The sequence below is a fragment of the Helianthus annuus genome, chromosome 1, assembly GCF_002127325.2.
Source record: "Helianthus annuus cultivar XRQ/B chromosome 1, HanXRQr2.0-SUNRISE, whole genome shotgun sequence".
Taxonomy (NCBI): Eukaryota; Viridiplantae; Streptophyta; class Magnoliopsida; order Asterales; family Asteraceae; genus Helianthus; species Helianthus annuus.
This window is the reverse complement of record NC_035433.2, coordinates 131,304,121-131,328,722: the sequence shown is the minus strand read 5'-3', so window position 1 is coordinate 131,328,722 and position 24,602 is coordinate 131,304,121. Positions and strand designations below refer to the sequence as shown.

Below are 24,602 nucleotides of genomic sequence, written 5' to 3'. Positions count from 1 at the left end.
AGGGTACATGCACTAATCAGCCTTTGTCTCGATTGCTGAGTGTTATGTGCCTTATGTCCAAGGCTTGATGCGAAACTACTATCGAGCCGAGGGGTCTCACTCGAAGCAGCCTCTTTATTCATTTGGGGTAGAGGTAAGACTGTCTACATCTTACCCTCCTCAGACCCTACGTTAGCTGCTTTGCTATTGGTGAGATTTACTAAGTCTGATGATCATCTGAGTCTTCGAAATCTAAATTTTGTTCATATGACAAATTTATGATTTGATTTAGCAAACACTTAGTGACTTACGTAATCATGTTTCATGCACATGTATCTCAACTTTTTTCCACTATGTAGTGACTAGTGAGAATCACTATTCTCAATATATGATGATTATCAAGTGTTCAATATGTAGGATATTCTTAACCACGGTTTCTAAGCGTTCAATATGCAAGTTATTCTTAACCACGGTATAGCATACAAGCTTATATTTTTCATCGAACATCTTGTGATGATTAAAGTTCTCAATTCACATATGTCAGAATCTTCGTTCACTATGCCTTTTTCATGAAGATCATAGTCTTCATGGCACCCAATATTCAACCCATTTCTAGTTTGTATGATCTATTGAGTACTGTGATCATTTTTACTAATTACATGACCATTTCAACTCAACCATAGGCATCAATTATGTCATCTTTAAACACCTAATTGGTTAAGAGTGTTTACTAACATCGAGCTTTGAGGTGGTAACAAGATATTCTTCGTCAAAGGATAATTGACCGTGCAAAAAGATATTCTTTGAGAGTGCCTTAACGGTTTATTAAAGGTGTATATGACAGGTGCCCACACCACATCCGATATCTTAGTCGTTGAGAGTCCCCTAATGAGTACAAGGTGAGATGAAATCAATGATCCAAGATCATAAGCGAGACAAAATGGCTCGTCTTCAAAGATCTGAGGATGGTTCATGGTTCTATAACATGACATTAGAATGAGTTCAAACCTTTGTTGGAGGGTCTTCCAGGGGAGGGGGTCATGTTCGAATGTGGTGGTTGAAGGTAGTTTCATTTGTCGAAGAGTCTTCCAGGAAACTGATCTCGAGGAGAAAATGGTCATTGCATGCTGGGATCAAGTTTTCTTCAAGTGTTTATCGAGCCAATGTAAAGTCAAATTTACGAGGATGCTTTAGCTTTAATCTCTCTAAGAAGAATTAGTAGTGGTGGTGGTGGGCAGTAACAGTGGCGACAATAGTAACAATAATAATAAATTACCTAGAAAATAACAAAAGCTCAATGTGATGATGATGATGATGAAGAAGATGACGACGATGAAGATGTAATAAAAATAAAATACATAGATAATGATAAATGGTCCATGTAAATTCTAATAATTTGTCCTTGGTAGGCTATCCAAAGTATAATGACCAAGTCTACCCGTACGATACAGATTAACAAGCTTGGAAGCAACTATGTTATTAGCAGTATCAAACGAATCAGAATTTACATTGAAAACTTTTCTCAGGGTTGTAAACTGTGCTTCAATCAGTTGTACCATATCATTCTCGTCTTCCAGGTTACCATCAAAGGCTGAGATCTCCTCAAATAAAGCTCGACGAACAGCCTGAACAACTAAATCCTACATTGAAGTATCATGAGTCTCAGTTGTAAACAAAAAAAATATCACAAAATTCAACTTCTCCAATACATGATGTTTTATTTTTCTAATGCATAACTAAAGTTTAGAGTTAAATGCCATTTTAGTCCCTGTGGTTTGGGCCATTTTGCCAGTTTAGTCCAAAGGTTTCATTTTTAACCTGTGGGTCCAAAAAGGTTTCACAGTTGCCATTTTAGTCCACTGGGTTAACTTCATCCATTTTTTCTGTTGACGAGAAGGCCAATTCGGTCATTTTATATGGCTGAATTGCCCTTTTAGTTAACAGAATTACATTCAAAATGACCAAATTGGCCTTCTCGTTAACAGAAAAAATGGATGAAGTTAACCAAGTGGACTAAAATGGCAACTGTGAAACCTTTTTGGACCCACAGGTTAAAAATGAAACCTTTGGACTAAACTGGCAAAATGGCCCAAACCACAGGGACTAAAATGGCATTTAACTCCTAAACTTTATAAGTAACGAAAATAGTAAAATATTCCTCCAGAAAAGTTCTCATGTTTGAATTCATCTTCCATTGGTTTTGCATTTAAACCCTTCAAGGCCACCTGTCTAGCGCAAACTGCATTTTATAGTGACCTAGTCCAATATAGAGGGGTTCACGGTCCGGTTCACCAAAATTTTGGGCTGGACTGCTAACTATAGTTTTGATAAACGATAAACCAAACCAGCCGGGTGGTTTGACCGGTTAGACAACTTAACGGTGCGGTTTTGGTGGTTCGAACCAATATATTTTTTCTCTTTTTTCAAAATCATTAGTCTGTATTATAAAATTAAAGCAATAAAAATTGTTCATGATTATAGTACATAATAAAGATTAAACGCCGATTCCAAGTTTCAAACCAGACCGAACCGTTAACCGCCAAACCATAAAAACCGAACTTTTAGATCTCAAGCCGGCCAAATCGGCCGACTAGCTTTGGTTCTGTAGGTTCGGTTGGTTCCAACAGTTTCTGAACACCCACTGGTTATCAAGAAAAACTAAAAGAAGCCACATCTACATGTTAAAGTTGACGAATAACTTAGACTGGCATACGATGAAAATTGCTATAAACTCGAGTCTTTTTATACCTGCGTATGGTCGTTCATAATTTGATTCTCCTTGTCTGACTCTGAAATTTTTCCCCATTTCTTGTATTCATGACTGAGATTGAGTATAGAGAGAAAATATTGAGCAAGCTCTGACTGGTCAAACAGATAGTCAGCAATAGCTCCTGCATCGTCAACAACAAGCCTTTGAAGAAACTACTCAATGGAAAAACATACCTAAGAATCTACGAAGTAAAACGATACCAGTTAAAGCCAATTTGGATGATCGTTCAACGTCAGCAATCTCGGGAGGCAAAATTCCAGGGGTGTCCAAGATATATACATTAGGATGACTCGCGATCTGAAATTCAAATTATATAATAAGCGTCGCCATTTCAAAACATATCTCACTGAAAAAACAAGTAAACAAAGATTATACATCTAGACCTTTAAACTTATAATATCTTTTGTCTCCCCCGGATGTGGACTCACTTTGGCTTGTTTTAACTTACCCTTTTCTTCAACACAAACATATCAAGTGTTAACAACAACAACCACAAACACAAATTGATGTGCACTGCTACATAACAGATGTTTATAACTGTCGCAAAGGCCTTTAGCGACGGTTTTGGATGTTGGTAAAGGGCTGTTTTGTAATTTGTAGTGGTGGTGTGTGTGCCTTAATGAATTTAGTTACCTGCAGCGGTAACTCGTCCTATTTGATGCAAAGAGTTTGCAAAAGCAGATTTCCCAACGTTTGGAATTCCAACCAGCATCACTGTAGTTGTGAGAGTGTTACTCAAATGCATGTTCCTTCTTAAGTCTCTAATTTTAGCTTGAAGAAAGTTCAAAAACTAAAAACCGAAGAATTATTAATAAGTGTGTTTAGACGTTTAGAATGACAATTAAAGAATAAATATGTTCCTAATTACCTCCTTGATATTGTCCTTGTTATGAGAATTGATAGCATAAGTTATGTAATTTTGCTCCTTAAAGTAAGCCATCCATTCCTGTAATAGATGAGAAATAACTTAATCTAAGCAACTTCAAAATCTGATTTAAAAAATTGTTCATCTTATATAAACGGGTCGGTTGAAGGTGGCGATGGTCAGGGGTGGATCCACCTTTGAGGGGCGGGTTCACACGAACCCACTCGGTTTCGAATTTTAATAGATAGCCTTTATAAAAATATAGGGTGAACCCATAAATAAAATGTGGTATGAACCCATATACAAAATCGATGAGGGCTGAATGGTTAAAGCTTTTCACTTCTAAACAATCGGTTTCGGGTTTGAACCTTCCCATAGGTGTTTTTTTATGAAACCCAAATTAGTTTTCTAGTTGCTGAAACCCAAATTAGGCCTTCCATATACCATCAACAAATCAAGCCCCCCCCCCCCCCCCAATTCCAAACAAACATAACACGCATAATAGGTGCAGTCCGACTCCCCAGTCCCCCTCGTCTGAAACCTCCGTGCACCACCCAGGCCATCGCTTCCGGCTGCCACCATTTTGAAGGTATTTTATTTCATTAAACATCTAAATGTTTTTTTTCTTGAACGGCGAATCTAAATGGTAAGCTTTGTTTATGTGTAGAGAGGACTGTCACGTAAAAACCGGGCCTTCTTAGGGATACTCAATTGAGAAGGCTGATGATATCCAATATCTTACATTTTGTTTTCGAGTATATGTGGATTTGAATTGCAGTCGACACAACTCAATGAAAGGAAAAATCGTAGAATACAAACGACTTGTTAATGTATTAAATATTTGGGTTTCGCTATTTTTTTTGTTCATGTTGTGATTATGTGACAAAATTCTTGGTCTGGTCATTATGCATAGTTTATGCAGTTAACATTATTATGCTTGAGCATGAAGCTTGCTGGATGATTTTTGAGAGTTTTGCCATCATTTTCTTAGAATCCTATTGTGTACATAGAATTCTAAGTGAACAGATTGAAATATTGCATATTATGGTTGACATGCATATGTATAAAACTTTCTGAAGTTAGAAAGTTCGGTATGTTATCGCTTAATATTTTCGCCCTTTGCATTACTTCAAATAAATACATGACTGAGATGTGCTTTAGGTAATGGATGTTATTCTATTGTTATCCGCAATATGGTGTTGCATACCACAAATGAGAACTGTCAAGTAATGTGATGAAAATTGCCCGACCCGAAAACTTTTATGTCCGGTTCTATGAAATTCGAGCATCTAAAAATAGTGAACCCACTGGAAAAATTTCATGGATCCGCCACTGGCGATGGTGGCTACTAACAAGTGGACCCATTTTAAATTACCAAGTCTTATAAGAGTGACGCGTTGCATAATTTGAGTAGACCCAAATGACCCGTAACACCGTTGATCATTTGAGTTGACCCGAATGGCCCGTTCTAAAATTTGAGTCAACCCAAATGAACCCACATGCAAATACAACTCATCTCTTGAAGAATGGGTTACGATTGCCACCCCAAAACTCATATTGAATTGTTGTTAAAAGAAACCATCACCTTTGTTTTCGAGTGACTTGCGAGATCCATTTTGTTCAGGATGATTATGTTCCTGGATGAAGATGGGAAGTATCTCAATGACCCATATTCCGATGACACCGGAACCTGAAAAATAATGCAAGAATTATCAACACAACTTGCAGAAAATAGGAGACATAGACAAAAAAAAAAAGGTTAACCAATTTTAGAATAAAACATAGCCAAGATAGTTGTTTGAGACATTTCATCGAACAGTTGGTAGGCATAAAGAAAGGGGACAAAAATTACCCTAGCGTCTCTGACTTCAAGCACAAAATCAACAAGCGGGATACGCTGAGAAATGGCACGAGATGCAGCACGCATGTGATGATTGTACCACCAGCTTGAAGATTTGTTCTCTGACACTTTCTTAACAGAATTACCCAATTTTTGAGCAAAACTAGTTGTTCCCGCCATTGCTTGATTAGTATAAAGAGGGGCCCAACCTTGTTTCAAATAGTGTTCTATATAAAATATTAGACTGTTGGGCTGAAGTTAAATAATATCACTAACTAAAATAATTTTTTAGTTTTTGGGTTTAGGTTTTTGGGTGGGGGTGGGGGTGGGTGTTTAGTTTTTTTTTTTAGGTTTTGGGGTGGGGGGGGGGGGTGGTTAGGTTTTTTTTAGGTTTTTGGGGGGTGGGGGGGTTAGGTTTTTTGGTGAGGTATAGTTTTTTTTTTTTTTTTTTTGCCCGGGGGGGGGGGGGGGTTAGGTTTTTTGGTGGTGGGGTGGGGGTGGGTGTTTAGGTTTTTTGTGGTGATGTAGTGGGTTTAGTTTTAGGTTATTGGACATTTGTTACTCTATAAATCCTTCTTACACTTCTTACAATTAGAAGCCTTTGTAGAATAACTACTATAGGTGGCTTTTGTGTTTAGTTGGAATAAATAGTTCCAACCTCCGGGCTCCGGTTGGTAGAACCCTTTTGTGTAGTTAACAACTTAACTAGCAATTATGAGTTGGCTTTCATGTCAACAGCTGCCAGATTGGATTAATAATTTCATGAAATATAGATTTAAACCCCACCCACCCCACATAATCCTGTACTAGGTATAGAAAACCAAAACCAATAAACTAACTAAAATAATATCATGTTCTTTCCCTTCGTGTCACGTAGGCTATCTTTGATTCATTTACAGGTAAATGGGTTGACTTGAGTCCTTAACCTACTCTCGTCTCTAACGAGTCAACTAGATAAAAACAAAAATGTTTAGCTCAAACGAAGTCAAGTAGATAAAAACAAAAACGTTTAACCCTGGGCTTTGGCTCAGTGGTTATGGAAATGAAGGAAGACTCCTGACTGAAAGGTCTCGAGTTCGATTCCTGATCCACCCGGGTTTTACCGGCTTTGCATTGTCGTGCCCTCGGGCAGGTGCAGGGTCGGGTTTTCCCCGGAACTGGTGGCATGGTGGGCTAGGGTCTCCGTGCGTGCAGGTTGGGCTGCCGCGGGCTACCTTTCGGCCAATGGGTGCCGCGTACGGAGTACCCGGCGATTCTTATGTTGGACGTTCAAAAAAAAAAAAAAAAAAAAAAAAAAAAACGTTTAGCTCAAACAAAAATAGACTAAAAATGCTAATCAATCATTGCGTTCAATCGAATAACTTCTCACTATACATAGGACTTGGACATATACAAGCCCATGAAAGAACCTTCAAGAAAAGTCATTTACCCTCCCAAAACCAAAAGAGGAGAAATTATGTGATCATGAATATACTTATTCAGAAAGAAAAAAAAAAACGAGGTGAAGTGTGTAAACGTGAGTAGGTCTGATATTTTGATCTATTTACTTATAGCAGTTATACCCGACGACGGGATAACGCTTTTTTTAGTTGCGTGTTACGGTTGGTTGTTTATAAAATTTAAATGTAGAAAAAAAGCACTTAACAACTATATATATGAAAAGCACGGAAATATATGTTGTAAAAGTGTATGCACATAATACCCAACAATAAATTCAAAGGAAGAATGAAGGTACAACGTGTTGTGGCGGTCTTGAAACGTAAAGTGACTTGAATTTGTATCATCTAATGAAAACGTATTACATTTGACCTGACTCGTTTCCGAACATAATTTACGTCAAAACATAGACCAATTGAAAATGTAGATAAAAATAAGCACGAAAATGTATTATATTTGACCTTATTCATTTCCCGAAAAAAATGAAGTTTTTAGGAAGTGAAGGAGTTGTAAGTGTCAATATTGAAAGTTGGAAGATAAAAGTATAAAAAATACTAAAAAAAAAAAGTTAAAGGCAAATACTATTCATCCCAAGTTGCTAATGCTAATTGTATTATAGTTAATGGCTTAGTGTTTGTTATGTATTATGTCTCATAGGGACCATGAGATAAAACTACAACAAAATGGTGCATAGTGGACATGTAAGATGGATGCTAAAATGAATTTTGAATTTTTAAAACCTAAGGAATTATTATTATATATAAAAACTTATGTTACTACTGTAATAATATAATTTTACATCCCTTTTTAAACAGCACATTCGTATTTGGCATACTGTTATGTATATGCTTATAGCATTTACTTTGTCGGGCATATCACTTTCTTCACATTTCCTAGTGCTTGATTGTTGACGGGAAGAGGCTTCCCACAATTTTAGCTACAGTTTATCTTTTAAAAGGTAAAATCAGAAATTTAGCTAATAAGGAAAAGGACAAAATCAATAGTTTCTCTCTAATAGATCAAAGGATCAAAACTAGCCATTTGTTAATGCAAATAACCCCCTAGAATCCTAGATGTATCAACACATTTATTTATTTTATTATTATTAATAAAAGAAATGAACAAAAAGTATGTGTAGACTAAATGACCAATTCAACCATGGTAAAAATCACATGTTATTATGTTATGAGGCATAGAAAAAAGGGTAAATTGCATGTGATTTTAGAAGCACAAGGCAACGCCTTACTTCCGTGGCAGGGATGAACACAATTGTAGCGAAGCATTTTAAGTCACCATAAATAAGCCAGTTAACCAAAGGTTATTAGGGGTTTATAATAATGTAGAAACATAATAGGAACCCCTAATAACCTCTGGCTAAGTGCTATCTGACTGGCTCATTAGGGTAACATGCTAGATGATGGGATCATTCTCAGTGGCGAAGCTTGAGATTTCCGACTGGGGGTCGAAAATGTATATACCCAAAAATTTCTATAAGACCGGGGGGTCGAAAACGTGTATATCAAAAAAATTTATACGAAAACTACATGCTCTCCACTAATGAGCGAAAAGTTCGGGGGGGGGGGGGGTCCCGCCCTATAGAAGTTGCGCCACTGATCATTCTGAACCTTAAGAATCAAAATCACATCACTATTGTCAATAAAACGGTCAACGGTAAAAATGATCAGGTAATTTTTATATTTACAGTCAAAACTCAGTTTGCTCTGTACATGCTTTTCAAAACCAGATTATTTTGACCTTAATAAATAAATAAATAATCACAATTTGTTAATATCTGCAAACAACCCTGAAATAAAATGAAATTGATTATTTTGAACCAAAAGAATACAATAATTAAATTAAAAAATCACTATAAACAAATTAAGATCATATACCAGAAAGGCTAGCCCATCTCCCAAGGTCAGCGGGGTGGGCATAATAATATAACTTGATCCGATTTAACAAACACAGTCCTGCAGCCACCGGCCGCCCTGTATCGCCGCCATCTTCTGGGTCATCTGCAAACCCGGTAACATCTCCGACCAGCCTAAAAAACATTTTCTTGCTGCTCATTACTTTAGGGAAATCAAAGTACATGGCAGTGCCGCCCTTCACCTCTGGAATCCGGTATTCTGCAACCAGCACCATCTCCTCGGGTGATCCCTGTGAGCAGACATCATAACAATGAATATTCATAAGACTCCTATTAACTACGGGTGTATACAAGCTGGGCCGACGCAGAGCTCATTTAAGCTTGGGCTTGGCTCGATTATTTATAAGAGTAAATTACAAAAATTGTTCTTTATGTATGTCACTTATGGCAAACTGTGTCCTTTGTCTTCAATAATTACAGAAAACGTACTTGATGTTTGCAAACCCTTGCAAGTTATGTCCTTTAGCCCTAACTCAGTTATTTTTTTGTAGTTAAATATGACCAAATGGACCCCACATGAGGGTATTTTGGTCATTTTACTCTCATGTGAGGTCCATTTGTTCAGATTTAATCACAAAAATACCTCATGTGGGGTCCATTTGGTCAGATTTAACCATAAAAATTAACTGAGTTAGGGCTAAAGGACATAACTTGCAAGGGTTTGCAAACATCGAGTACGTTTTCTGTAATTATTGAAGACAAAGGACACAATTTGCAATAAGTGACATACATAAAGGACGATATTTGTAATTTACTCTATTTATTATTATAGTAAAAATTTCTTTACTTATATGCATATATAAGTAATTATTTTATTATGCAGTAAATATTTATTATATTATTAGTAATTATTTTATTATGCAGTAAATATTTATTATATTAAATGAAAGTTATTATAACTTTTAGAGTAGAATGCCATTTTCCTCCCTGAGGTTTGGCCAGTTTTGCAACTTTCGTCCAAAGGTTTGTTTTTCCGCATCTGGATCCAAAAGGTTTGAAACATTGTCATTTTCATCCGGCTCATTAACTCCATCCATTTTTATCTGTTAAGTCAGGGGTACTTCCGTCCTTTTGTTATCTTAAAGGGCAGTTCGGTCTTTTTCAGGGATATTCGGTCTTTTTACATAAAGTGACAAAGACCGAATCACCCAGAAAAGACAGAAATACCCCTGACGTAACGGAGAAAAATGGATGGAGCTAACAAGCTGGATGGAAATGGCAAGATTTCAAACCATTTGGATCCAGATGCGGAAAAACAAACCTTGGACAAAAGTTGCAAAACTGGCCAAACCTCAGGGACGAAAATGGCATTTTACTCATTATATACATACTTGTTTAGGCTCGTGTACTTAGCCGAGCTAGGTATAAGAAGCTTGGAATCAGGCTCGTTTTTAAACGAGCTTATTTTTAAACGCTGAACTTAGTTCAAGCTTTTAGTGAGTCGATCTCGAGCAGCTGAGCTCGGTTCGGCTCATTACACCCTAGGCTCCTAGATTCTATCATTAATATCTCAAAACTATCAGCATTTCACCGACTGTGTTCAAAGTCAAAAGTTGACCTAATAACCTCCGACTTCAAGTTTAAAAATAAAAACATGAATACATTATAGCAACAATACTAGCATCAATTCAGTGCTAAGTCAAACAAAAGTCAACAATTGTTTTTGGGATAAGAACTTGGATGTACCTGTAATTCAGATACTTGAATATGAAGTACCGCTGGAGATATGAATCTATGCTCAAAAACGATAGATGACGTGTCCAACGGATTTACATCAGAATAAGGTGAATGTGTTAGTTGAGGTTTTATGGCACTAAAACCATCAAGCCGAAACCCTGCTGAAAGAGGTGAAGATGGGGAAATGTTTTGTTCCAACACGAGATCATTGTCAATTAATTTCTCTGAGTCAACCGGAACCTGAAACATCCAAGATAAACGGGTCGTGTTATATACTTATATTTGGTCTATAACGGGTCAAATGGGATTACGTATTCAAAAGAGTATATAAATGTAACTTCCTTTGTTCAAAATCCTATTATAGGTAATTCTATATGTACTTAAAATGCTATTTTGTCAACATCAACCAACTTTGGCCCCTCAACTTTGATAATGTCATATTTAGCCCCTCAACTTTGGTAATGACATATTTAACCCCTCAACTTTAATAACGATATGTTTAGCCCCTCAACTTTTGACAACATCAACCAACTTTGGTCTCTCAACTTTTGTAATGACCTGCTGGCCCCTCAACTTTGATAATGACATACTTAGCCCCTCAAATTTAATAAAGACATGTTTAGCTCCACAACTTCTGTCAACATCAACCAACTTTGGCTCCTCAACTTGGGTAGTGACTTAGCCCCTCAAGTTTTAAAATTACATGTTTAGCCCCTCAACTTTAATAATTACATGTTTAGCCCCTCAACTTTAATAAGGTTTCTTTTTTTTTCATTATTTACCCTTACCCTTTATTATACTTACTATTTAGACCTTTGCTTATTTTTATCTGCATTTCGAACCCGCTGTGGTAACCCACTAGTTAAACTTAAAAACCAATAAAGTTCTAAATTATTGACTTGTGTTAACTGTTAAGCATGAAAAAAATTGATGACGGTAATCTGCCTGCAAACAGGCCAAAAGATGATGTGGCAACTGGCGTGTCAGTCCCGTTTGATCATGCTGACATTTTCTTTTTAACATATAGAAATTAGCTTATTAGAAAAGGTTGCTCATTGACCATACCTTGTATCTGTTCAATAACGGAGCTTTCTCCAACCAATTTTTTATGCTACTAGCATGCTCAAAACTTCGCCCAATATCTAATTTCACAGGGCATCCAACAACAAGAATTCGTTTTGCATGAATACACGGATCGCTTTCAGATGTCCCTCCTATAGAGGCCCGCCTACCGGGCCCAAAAGGCGGGTCTTCATTGAAGGATAAGAGATTGAAATCTTTCCCGAAACTAACGGAACTTGAAACAACTTTCTGAATACTTAGTTTTACCCATATCAAGCGACAACGAACAGTGTTTCGAAAGTCAAATCTGACGTGGCGAGGAGTTTGATCCTCGTTACCGGATTGTTCTGGCCCACAAAGCTGCGGAGAAGAGGTGATAAGCGATCTAACGTCCCATTTTCCAACGCATGATCTTTCTTCCTTGTGTATGTTATTGCTTGTCCATATTTGCACCTGAATAATAAGGGGAAATTAGAGGAGTTACACGCAATAAGAAACACAATTCATTTATACTTTTAAGAATATAACTAGGTGTGCAAATGAGCCGAGCTACTCACGAAATACTCGAGCTCGGCTCGAGAAAAAGCTCGAACGAGCTGAGCCAAAACGAGCTCGAGCACAAGCCGAGCCGAAAAACAAGCTCGTTTAGTAAACGAGCCCAAGCTTCGCTTATCGAGCTCGAGCCGGCTCGCGAGCCTAAACAAGCTTACTGTTTATATAATTTTTTTATTAATATATGAAATATATATTTAAATAACAATAATTAATACCTATAAAACTATGAAAGGATAACTTAATTATATATAAAATAATAATTACAATTAATATAAATTAATTAATAAATAATAAACGAGCTGAGCTCGAGCTTGAAAATTACCTAGGAGCCAAACTCAGCTTTAGAAACAAAGCTCGAATCGAGCCGAGCTCAAGCTCAAGCTTTCATAAGTTAAACGAACCCGAGCTCGAGCCTGAGGGCTCGGCTCGTTTGCAGCCCTAATTGTATATAAGGTTTCTTACATAAAAGCTTCTATTAGTGCATAAGGTGATACGAAGAATAATATTTGAACTTATTCAGGTAAGAAACTACTAAAATATTAAAAGCAACCAAAAAGTGACTGCAGGTCACCCGTTGGGTTACGATCCATTTGGTAACTTACGGTAGGAGCATCAGACATAGAATAGCCACATGGACTAACAAGAAGAACAACTCCGGAGACATCGGAAAGATTGCCAAGAACAATAACAAGCTCAACACTAGAGGTACTAGCAGGAGCTCTCCAGTACGACTGTTGTAATCCACTATTCAATGGTGCAAGCAACGACAAAGGTGGCGCTGAACCCGAAGCGGATTCAATCTATTAACAAAATATATATTAAAAGTCAGAATTACACCATAAAGTGTATATCGTTGTAATGAAAAGTGAATTAATATATATTCTGGTTCACGTTAGTTAAATTAGTTGGTAACACATACATGGATTTGGGTTAAGATTTATCTCTAATGGGTTAAATGGGCCAAAAGTCATTCCGCGTGTATACAAATGCCTAAATCTTGAAATTCCTCTATTAGAAAGGTCGGATTACTATAACGATAATATTGTTTTTGCAGTCATGTTTATCAAGTTAATTACTTGGCTATTTAAAAAAAGTCATGCCTAATATTGTTGTTGGTCGGTTCAACCCAACCAGCCCATTTTGGCTGGCACTAATCACTCATTTTGACTTGTATACGTTTCGACCCGTTACCCAACATGCCCATTTTGCCACCTCTAGTTTGAGCTTATAGAATGGGTTTACATGGTCTGTTACGTGTATTGAGCTACTAAAAAAGCGTTTAAAAAAGTGAATTTAGCATGTAAGAAAATCAAAGAATCGGAAATACCGCGTGCAAATAGCTTCCAAACGGGAATCCAGCTAACGATTCCTCTTCATTATGAAACAGTCGAAGGGTGTTGCCGGTTTCGAACTTATTAAATGACTCCTTTTTACCAAATATATAACTCTCCCCGACCACTCGAGCAAAAGCTTTAAAAGTAGCGGTTTCCGCTTGACTATTTCTCAGTTGACTAATTAAAACTCTAGTATAATCCAAAGTCAACGCATCAAGAACACTATCTTGGCAACATAATTTACAAATAACCCCATCCACGTCATTATGACTCGATCCACTGGCGTTGTTTCGGAGAACGATAGCGCCTTTACCCGCACAACAAACCCTGCAAACCCTGCGTTTACACGCAGAGCATATAAACGTTGACTCTGACGAACAAGTTGAATTCAAAGTCATAGTCAAAGGTTCTGCATGAACTTGACATGATTCACCGCAACAACCCTCGCCGATTCTGTTAATATTCCAGAAATCTATATCATCGTTGTCGTCAAGAGGATTGAGACCGATACAACTGGCAGTTTTGTCTTCCAGTAAAGTTTGACCAAGAATTGCAAGGGTGTTTGCCGCTTTGCATAATGAATTTATATAAGATTCTTCTATTATTGTATTGGGATTTATTGTAGCTGGATCAATGCCAATGGATGATAACGCTTTATCCCGTTCTGCAGTTGATAGTTTGAGGCGAAGACGTTCGATTTCGAGTTTCATTGCTTCTGCGAACCCTAATTTTTTATCCTGCAAAACTTCATAGTCAGTTATTTTTGCATCTATACATGCCTTATATAGTAACAACAATAATGCAACATTAGACTAACTAGTTTTTTTTACCCGCCGCGCGTTGCGGCGTTGGCGTACGCGTCGTGATAAATTATAGACTACAATCAACCCGACTCGTTTCCAAACTAAATTTACATTGAAACGTAGAGTAATTCGAATTCATAACGTTGAATAAAAATGTATTATATTTGACCCGGCTTGTTGCCAAAAAAAATTTACGTCGAAACGTAGACCAACTCAAAACATATATAAAATAAACACGTGTGATGGCGTCGTACGCGTGTGATAACGTATGGACTAAAATCAACCCGACTTGTTTCCGAACTAAATTTACGTCGAAATGTTTAGTAACTCAAATTTATACCATCGAATGAAAACGTATTATATTTGACCCGATTAGCTTCCAAACAAATTTTACGTCAAAACATAGTCCAACTCAAAATGTACATAAAATAAACCATTTTGTAACTGACATGACTTGTTTCCAAACAAAAATTACATTAAAGCGTAGACAAACTCGAACTTATACTGACACGTACATAAAAATAAAAACGTAAGGAATTAGTTTTAGGATAAACTCGAACTTTAGAAACTTGAGGGGGTCAAAGTGACATTTACAAAATTAGAAGGTTGCTTTTTACATTACACAAAAGTTTGAGGGTTAAATGGGTTGGTGGCTTTGTCTTTAAGGATATATGAATATAAAGAATATAGCATACCAAGGCGGTCAAAGTTTCAAAGCAACTTATATAGTGTTGTGCACCCGTTTTGGTTGGCGTTTTATCTTGCACTGAAACTCTTTGAGACTCATTCTCTTCCTTGTGATCACTACACATGTCGAGAGATGCATCATGCAAACTAATTTCCGTCATCGGTTGTGAATCGGGTCTTGAAATAACGTCTTCACCCGACAAAAGGTCTACCTGAGTGTTGTTTCTGGATGTATCACATTTTACAGGTGGCAACGCATCACTTGTTAAACTGAAAATATCTGGATTGCTGCCGGATTTAGATGGTAAAGAGTTGGCGTTATCTTTGATATTAGCAACGCGTTCGCGTAACTTTAGGCCGGGACCTTCGGAAGCAAAGATGTCTCTCCATGGAAGAGATATTCCAAGTACCTCTACCTGTGACACATACACACAAACGAGCAGACAGTAATGATTAAGATGTAATGGTAACCAGAAACCAGATTTACTGGTAAACTTTTAATGGAAGTGTATCTTGTAGACTTGTACTTCATATTATAGAAATTGAGTAAAATGCCAAAATCATCCCTGAGGTTTGGGCACTTTTTCCTGTTACATCCGAAATAAGAATTTTTGGTAACTGGGCCCCTAAGTCCCTAACGTTTCATTTTGTTGCCATTTCCATCCAAATCACAAACCCAGTTAAAATGTATAGTTAACTCGGGGACGATTTTGGCAATTTCGTTAACTTGGGCACGATTTTGGCAATTTCCTTAACTCGGGAACGATTTTGGCAATTTACCTATTTGTTTTTCTGTTTTTAATTTTTTAATTTTCTTTTTTTATCTTTGAATAAAAACAACAGAAACAATTATAAATATAGTGAAAGTGTAAAATACAAGATTCCTTAACGTATGATATGAAATTACGCACGTTATAAAACTCAAAACCCTAATCATGCGTGATTATGTTTTTTCAACATGCGTGATTATGGTTTTTCAACATGCGTGATTAGAGAGTTTTATAACGTGCGTAATTTCATATCGTACGCTCGTACGTTAACGAATATTGTACGTTAAACCCCCCCCCCCCCACAATAAATATAAATGTAATACATATAAGGTGCGGAATACTCATCGCGTACGCTCGTACGTTAAGGCCAATTGTACAATACACTTTCTCTCGCTCTCTCTCTCTCTCTCTATATATATATATATATATACATATACCGATAGAATCTGAAATTCATATTTGATTGAAATAAGAACAAACAAGATAGATAATCCAATTCGAGAAGGATTAGGTCTCCAAATACAAGGTTTAAGAACCCTAATATTTATAGAATAAACATCGACTACTCTAAAAACTAGAACATAAAATATTAATAAACGTAAGTAGATAAAAACTGCTCCTAAACTTCAGCTACCCTGTTACCCACTAGCCCACTTTGCCAATAACTCCTTTGACCCATTACAAAGCCCCACATGATCTGGACCTGGGCTTCCTGGATACATATCATATACACACACATTTATATATACACACTTGTTTTTTTTATTTATTTTCTTTTCTACCTTTAAATAAAAATTGAGCCGGGGGTCTCATTGGAAGCAGCCTCTCTATTCCTACGGGGTAGAGGTAAGGCTGTCTACATCTTACCCTCCTCAGACCCTACCTTTGCTTTGCTATTGGTGGGATTTACTGAGTATGATGATGATGATGATGATGATGATGATGATGATGATGATGATGATGATGATGATGACCTTTAAATAAAAAATAATAGGATATTTATTTTGAAAATAATCCTATAAGAACATGATACGCACACTTGAAAAAAAAAATACAGTTAAACGAAATTACATAATACAAGAAAACACTAGAAAGTGTATAAAAACATATAGTTATTGTTCGATGTACCTCACCCAGAGTGACGGGGGAACTGGTTGACTCAGCTGGATAGAATGTGAGTACGACAACACGAGTAAGAAAGTCCAATTCGCCCTCTCGTCCTTCAAAATTATATAGAAACGAAGGGTTGGTTTGAGGGGTATGTACGGTTTCCCTACTTTTTAAACCCATGTCGTCATTACTAACAGCACCCGGTATGGGTATCACGATGTTGGTACCATTAGGACACCGAGGAATGGACGCCCCCTGTAAACACATTGGTATATTTTACATCATAGTATAATAGGCTTGATTTCGGATTCAACATGCAAAGTTTGTAATCTAACCTCTAAAACAAGTTTAAGCACGTCGAGATCACGTCCTGTTCTCACATCAACTGTTGATGGATATGTTGAATCGTCTGCACCATGTGATACTGTGAGAAGAAGTTGACAAACATGACAAGGCTCTCCAAGGTAGATAAAAAGCTGTATTATGTCCGACGCCTGTTGGGATATCTGTACGACAGTTGTCATAAAACTGTATTAAGTACTAGCAATACTATACCATTATTAGCGACCACCAACACCGGAAAAGCTCCTAAAAACAAAATAAATAAAAACGGGAAAAAAATAACGCCGAGCGAAAAGCAGACGTAAAATCTTTGAATCACGCACGCTCGTTGCTGAGAAATTAAAACGAAACGTAAAACATAGAAAAAAATAACTAAGTCCATCCAGGACCCGCGTGTTGGACGAACTTGTCAAACGGAGAAAAATAGATGTGATGCGACGGGCCATGCGACGGGCCAGTCAAACGGGAAAAAATATACGAAAAAATGTTGAACCCCACACGCACGTTGCGGTACGTTAACTCACAAAATTTAGAACGAAACAAAAAACTTGGGAAAGATGAAAAGTATGGCGGACCAAAATTGAAAATAAAAAAAGAGTTGGGATTAAATTGCAAAAGATGAAAAACTTTGGGTTAAAAGTAAAAAAACAAAGGGTCTAAATTGCAAAACTGAAGTTAATTTATTAATTTTAGATAAAGATAAGAATAAAAATAAGTGATATCTATATATTGGTTATTAATTAATATCAATATTAAAAGAAATTTATTAAATAAATATAAATAAAATTTAGGAGGTTGAAGGAGAGAATGCCATGTGGCATTATTTGGAGTCTTTTATTATAAGTTAGATTCGAATTTTTAACTTCTTGAAAAACTAATACCAGCTCCCATCCGGAGAAAAACAAGAGTGTTGGTTTAGAATATAACATTTTAGAGAAAAACACATAATTACCCATATGAGGTTTTTTTGCTTAAAGCTAAGAAGATTATCTCCATCTTCAGGGTCCTGGTCAATGCTGGCTATCGGCTTAAGAAGGAAGCTAAATCGTCTACTAAGCACCTATCCAGAAAAGAAGAGATATCAATTAATATAAAACGAAACCTCAAAACAGAGGTAGCTTGTACTTCAAGAAACCATCAAGACTATGCATCAAAAGCTTATGTTCATTAGCATGATAATATTGGAACATATAGGTAGCGTTTGGTATGAAGGAATGAAAGGTGGAATGGAATGGATCATTCTGATGGAATGAAAATAAACATGTTTGGTTATCATTGGTAATGGAATGGAGCATTCCAAGGGAATGTAACTCCTTCCAAATATAACAATTTTCATTCCTTGGTATGTAGGTGTTTTTTTTTCCATTCCTTCAAGGAATGGAAAGAAATATGTTATTATTATTATACTTTTATTTGTATTTATATTTATTAATATTCATACTAATATTAATATATATGAAAAATCTATTATTAATTTTTTATCATTAATATATTATTATTATTATTATTATTATTATTGAGTCAATTATATTTTTGTCGCTTTAATACAGTTGTGTTTACTTCATTTTTTTTTTTGTTTATCAAATTGTACAAAGTAATGATTCATTCTATTCATATGTGAGTAACCAAACATCACAATGGAATGGAATGATCCATTTCATTCCGTTGTCCATTCCATTACCTCGTCCATTCCATTCTCTCATCTATTCCATTACCCCATACCAAACAGACCCATAGTGTTATAGTAATTAGGGTTTAACAGTATCAGGCCCACGGGCCCGGTTTATCTCTATGTATTGTAATTGCTATTTAATGGAATGAATCAATTGAGTCTTTTACCATCTTACATGGTATCAGAGCCAACCTAGCTCTATACCGTTTCCGCCGCTATTGAACGGAATTAATCAGTTCAATAGCGATTACAATATATAGAGATCAACTGGGCCCGTGGGCCTGATACTAATAAACCCTAATTACTATAATACTATATGTTCCAATAGTTCAAAATTGTGGTCAACTGGAAAATGTATGTGTAAATCTAAACATAAAAACAACTATTAACCCCTAATGTTACATACATGCAAAGGCTGAATTGATACTGACGGGAGATGCTTGAAAAGCCTTAGCCCAAGGAACATTTCTAACTGCTTCTGACGAGAGCTATCTATAACCGCGTTGTTATATCTTCTCTGCAGGGTTATTTTCATATTTTGCGCCACAGAGAATTGTTTGGCCTTTGCCGCTTCCTCACCAAATATGCTAAGAATATGACTATGCATCGCTTTCGATCCGGTGTACAGTGTCGCATGGATATCACCAGCAATCAGAAAAAGGTCAGCCAAATCACATATTGGCGATAAAATAGTCGACCGTTTGAATTCCTCAAACGTCATATCAAAACGCTTCCAAGGCTTGTCAGAGAATGAATGTTTCCGAGTACTCTGATCGTACGCCACATCATTATCGAGAAATATCCCGAGCCGTCTACATTGTTCTGTGAAAACTTGAAGTGCACCAAAATAACTAGCAGCGTTTGTACGATCTAACGAATCCGCACAGTTGTACCGGATCACTCCGTTTTGAAGTACACGTAAGCAGAAGAAACCGGTGATGTCATCGTTATATATTTTTTCACCTTCGCAATCGTCTATTTGCATACGGGAATGTTGATAATCACCTTCGGAAATGCCTATTGATATTGTGGGAGCTTTTAGATGGTACCAAAGTCCTTCGATGGTTTGTTGTTCGCCTTTCAATCGGTTACTTGTATGCCAATCGTAATGTATCAAGTGAAACCGAGTGTCAGGAAGTTGACCGGTTGACCGGATATAATTCAATGATTCCTCAAAATGTTGAACTAAAATGGATTCGGATTTCCCTTCTCCGTTTCTAAGCAAATTGACACAAACAATAGGAACTAAACCGCTTTTATTTTGATTTGCGCCGGGTACAGCTAAGTTTCGTGTATCGTATCTTTTGGTTAATCTTTGGTAATACCGTGCACTTCCTTTATACGGATCACGATCGGAAACGTAAATCGCTGCTTCCGCAGCGGTCATCTTTAGTTCCGCACCCCACCATATAGGAATAGTGCCTCGTCTCCATATGTACATGTTGAAAGGCACGTTTTCACCAGATCTTTTTGGAACCCATACAAGTTGCTCACACTCGATTTCATTTCCTGTCAAATGCATATGCTAATTAAAAGCATAAAATCAGAAATACGATAAATGCATCAGCATATAATACCTATACAACTTATGCAAGTACAAACAGAATACCCTCATGGCCTATCTGTTAGGTATCAAGTGGCACAACAGAACCAACACACACGCACAAACGATATAAACACGCAGGCAGAAAATAAACACGACACAAGAATTTTACGTGGTTCGGTCCCTCCCAGTGGTCCACGGGCTGCAACTGGGTAATTTCATTAAGCTCAAAGGCACATGATTACAATTACAATGAGCGGTATTTACAGAAATAAAACTAGGGTTAATAGGAAACGATAATGAGCCTTATTTAATTTAACAACCGACCCAATAAAGTCTTCACTAGCCCAACACTATCAAGGTTGCTCACCTCATAATAGGACCTCTAATACAAAAGGTAAACTTTGATCTTAAATTGGTCTTATTTTATTTTGATTTTCTTTCAGCTTTTTTGGTTAGTACAAGGAACAAAATAATAAGAAAATAAATGTGTGAAAATTAAAGATGTTAACGTACCTGTACTGTAACAAGAATTTAGGCCTCTTGCTAAGTAACGAGTGCCGGGATGCAACCTACTACGACGAGCTATAAGAGCAACGTTTCCTTCTTGCTGGCCTGAGCTTCCAAATGTTCGATAGTCTGCAAATCCCTGTAAGTTTACATGGATTACTAATAGTCTAATAACAAGCATAAAGTCAACAGATTTTAGAAGGGACTACTAATTGCATATAAAGGTAATCAACTTTCTTCAAATCTCTATTGTATTGTATGTAATAACGTATTATCTCGCTCCTAAAAAGAAATAAACTTTCAAAAAGTTTCTGTTTAAGGTAAGGAACTTTCGATTGTTTCTATTGTGCTTTATGGTATACCAACTTTACTCAGAATTATACTAGCTTTTAAAAAGTTCTTATTGAGGTAAGAAACTTCAAAATGATTCTATGTTTGGTACATAGTTGTTAATAGCCCTCATAGCGAGTGCTATAGAGCGTGTAGCGAAACGCTCATTCATCGCTATCTGATTTTAGCGCCTCCATAGCGATAAAAATAGCAGGATTTCAGGTACATTGGTTTTTTTGTTTTAATATAATATAAATTGCGATAAAATATACATATACAATAGCTGGATTTTAGGTTTTTTGTTAAATATATGTATAGAAATACCGTATTTGGATACAATATACGTATAAAATATTTCTAAAATTTTCTTCTAGTGTATCGCTAAACATAAAATACCGCCCGCTATTTCATCGCTATCGCTACGTAGCGTATAGGTTGCTTGTCGCTATTGTCCGCTATTCGCTATTAACAACTATGGTTTGGTAACTACTATCCAATTATTTTCTAGTACTACCTTTTTATGAGTTGGAAAATACTATGTTACTCGAATATTAACTAGAGGAAAGTTTGTTACCTATTTATGCAGTTACAAACACACATCATTTGGGTTCCAAAATATGAACTTATATAAGAGATATAAGTTTACCCTATCTAAAATAGCATGAACGTAACTAAACGGATACCTGCAGCAAAACGACACAGTGATGCTCCAGCCCAATCCTTCTAAAAGCAAACGAGAGCCATCCATTCCAAACAAATTCATCATCGGGATTCCGTAACGAAAACCGACTAGGGAACGGGCGGGTAATATCTCTCGTCTCACAAAAATAATGTTTTCCGTCAATCTCAAGTTCCGTTAATTCTTGAATATTCTTCACCTCTCCTTTCCCTTGCGGTTGAGGGTTTTGAAGCATAATTTTGATCCATTTACTCTCACTAATGGTGTATACACACCCTCCACCTGGCAAATACGGAATGCTAGCGTCTAACTTTGTTGCAACAAGCAGCAATGCAGTGCTCCCAAGTACAACATAACCCAGTATAGCTTTTGCATGAACTGTACTCTTACAAACTAACTTTGAACCATCGGTAATATAATTTAGTGCTTCATCTTGGGTGTGGAAAACGTCGTATCCTAGCTTTTTGTCATGTTGAAGGGACCCACTTGTTGGATCAATGTAAATGACTTGAGTGTCGGTCCTAGAACACAGGCTAATAATAATATATACTTCACTGGAATCAAGTGTAGTAACCAACACCGACGTATTCCTCAATCTACCAGCTGTAAATTATATAAAGTATTTACAATAAAGTACGTGTGAATTGAGCAAATGAATGAAGCTACTAAAAGTTATAACAAAACTGGAAATATTTAATGAAGGGGCTAACCAGATGAGTCCATTATCTCATGATGAACCCTGCTTTAGGTGCTTATGATCGCATTACGGTTCATATTCCTGAGTGAAAGAACCTACGGTCTGAAAAACGATTCATACAAAGGTTAGCTAAAGTCTTTCTTTATTCAAACTATGTAAAACTACTCGCCAAAAGACACACAAAGATACAGATTAAACAGCCATCGGCTTACAAATGCAACCAAGTTCCAGTTTTGTTTTACCATCTATTGCAACTAAGTGGAACGGCTACCAAAAAAAACTTGGTAGCATTAACCATTGGGTGTCAGCCCAATGGCCACCAGCCCGCATTCTAACCCGGAGGTGGCGGGTTCGAGTCTTGCTCGTTCCCAATGCCCCTACGGTAGCGGATTTACCCCCAGACTCAGGCTTGTTGGGTGGCGGTCTGCGAATCACCTCGGCGGTTGGGAGGACCGTGGAATATCCCCCCCCCCCCCCCAAAAAAAAAAAAAAAATAGCATTTTTGTAAGACCAAGTTTCACTTTTTGCATAAACTGGTATCAAGTTGAAACATTATAACTTATAAGTACATCGAATATATTATCGACAGGTACATTAACTATGTGATCATCAGTGTTTCGTGTAGCGGCATAGCCACTTAATAAAGGCGTCGGTTTCGAACATAAATGGAATAATTGCATACAACTCATGACAAAGCAAATAAGTATAGAAAGCAAATGAATATTATCAACAAATTGGAATGTGAAAATAGGTTTAAGGTAATCTTAAACTAAATCCAAACAATAGAAAATTAGGAAATAATTACTTGTATCAACATTCTGCTAATTAAACTCACTCTAAGCATCTCAATCAGTAAACTTAACTACATACCTGAAACCTAAACAAAAAAAAAAAAAAAAAACCCCTAATATAAACAAATTATCTCAAAGTTCGTAAATTTTAGTGCAATTAGATCACAGCGATTATAAGAACATATATAGAAATCGATCTAACAAGATGTAACGCAAATTGTTAACTAATTAAGACCTGATTTCATGGTGATGCCGATAAATTACCTTGTGGCGATTAAACAACGGTTGAATCCGAAATTATTAGAGGAAGAATGGTGAAATTGGACGATTGAATCGAGAGAATTTGCTGATGAAAGCGTAAACATCCAAACGAGAATAACTGAAGATTAACTTCCTATGCGTTTAACATAGATCAACATTTGGGGGTTGAGAGGGTAGACACTTTCATTTTGTAAACTGCAAATTTACCCCTTGGGGTTTGATGCGATTGACAACCTTATCCCTTATCACGAAATTTTTGTTGTCTTACCCCTCAACTATTGAAAAACGCTGCAATATTACCCCTTGAGGAGTAAAACTGTAACATTACTAAAAGGGTATTTTCGTAATCTTACCCATATTTATATAGTAAACTTCAATATTACCCCATGTGCTTTACCTAAGACGGCACGTTTAAACCCTGTTTCCATATCAAATAGAAACATGTCGAACCAAAACCACCATCGTTGTCGCAGCGGCGGCGCTGCCATCACTCCACGCCAGAGTTTGATGTCGGCTCCGCCTTCGCTGTTCCTCTCACTCCCGTTATCTCTCTCTCTCTCGTATCTATCTCCGTCTCTCTATCTGGTCGCTGTCACCGGGAGCTCATCGGGAGGCAGTCTTGTCGCCGGTTTGTTTTAGAGAGGAAACCTTGGTGGTCGGATTATCGAGAGAGAAAGGGGGAAAAGGTAAAATTGGCGAGTTTCCCTATTATGTATGTATGTAGTATATAAAAAGTGTCAATCCGGAACTACTATCGCGCGGAGTTAAGTGCTCCGGTGGTCGGAACATCGCCAGAGAAGGCCGGAGTTAAGTGCTCCGGTGGTCGGAACATCGTCGGAGAAGACACTATAATAAACAGGGTGTAAACGTGTTTGTGAAGGTAAAACACAATGTGTAAATGTGTTATTTACTTCTATTTTCTTATTATTATCAGGGGAAAAAAAGTCTTTTCACGTTT

The 24,602-nt window shown here is 36.9% G+C and overlaps 2 protein-coding genes across 4 annotated transcripts; both read right to left on the bottom strand.

Moving 5' to 3' along the window:
- Window positions 1–1,316: 1,316 nt before the first annotated feature.
- On the bottom strand, window positions 1,317–5,750 carry LOC110878317 (DAR GTPase 2, mitochondrial). 2 transcript variants are annotated; one of them, XM_022126601.1, is made up of 8 exons: window positions 5,467–5,745; window positions 5,200–5,304; window positions 3,618–3,695; window positions 3,383–3,539; window positions 3,133–3,203; window positions 2,950–3,046; window positions 2,728–2,870; window positions 1,317–1,619 (listed from the first exon to the last, which is right to left on the bottom strand). In XM_022126601.1, the coding sequence occupies exons 1-8, from the start codon at window positions 5,632–5,634 to the stop codon at window positions 1,368–1,370; spliced, it is 1,071 nt and encodes a 356-aa protein (XP_021982293.1). In that variant the 5' UTR covers window positions 5,635–5,745; the 3' UTR covers window positions 1,317–1,367. The 2 variants fall into 2 exon arrangements, with proteins under 2 accessions (XP_021982293.1, XP_035830749.1); XM_035974856.1 differs by having other exon boundaries at window positions 1,339–1,612; window positions 5,467–5,750.
- Window positions 5,751–8,682: 2,932 nt separating this feature from the next.
- On the bottom strand, window positions 8,683–23,851 carry LOC110878326 (probable phosphoinositide phosphatase SAC9). 2 transcript variants are annotated; one of them, XM_022126611.2, is made up of 14 exons: window positions 23,648–23,851; window positions 22,606–22,694; window positions 21,900–22,498; window positions 20,893–21,025; window positions 19,240–20,342; window positions 18,114–18,221; window positions 17,155–17,325; window positions 16,838–17,074; window positions 14,948–15,355; window positions 13,443–14,186; window positions 12,718–12,915; window positions 11,564–12,013; window positions 10,508–10,738; window positions 8,683–9,051 (listed from the first exon to the last, which is right to left on the bottom strand). In XM_022126611.2, the coding sequence occupies exons 2-14, from the start codon at window positions 22,616–22,618 to the stop codon at window positions 8,776–8,778; spliced, it is 4,671 nt and encodes a 1,556-aa protein (XP_021982303.1). In that variant the 5' UTR covers window positions 22,619–22,694; window positions 23,648–23,851; the 3' UTR covers window positions 8,683–8,775. The 2 variants fall into 2 exon arrangements, with proteins under 2 accessions (XP_021982303.1, XP_021982313.1); XM_022126621.2 differs by lacking the exons at window positions 21,900–22,498; window positions 22,606–22,694; window positions 23,648–23,851 and having other exon boundaries at window positions 19,240–20,358; window positions 20,893–21,027.
- Between the last annotated feature and the right edge of the window lie 751 nt (window positions 23,852–24,602).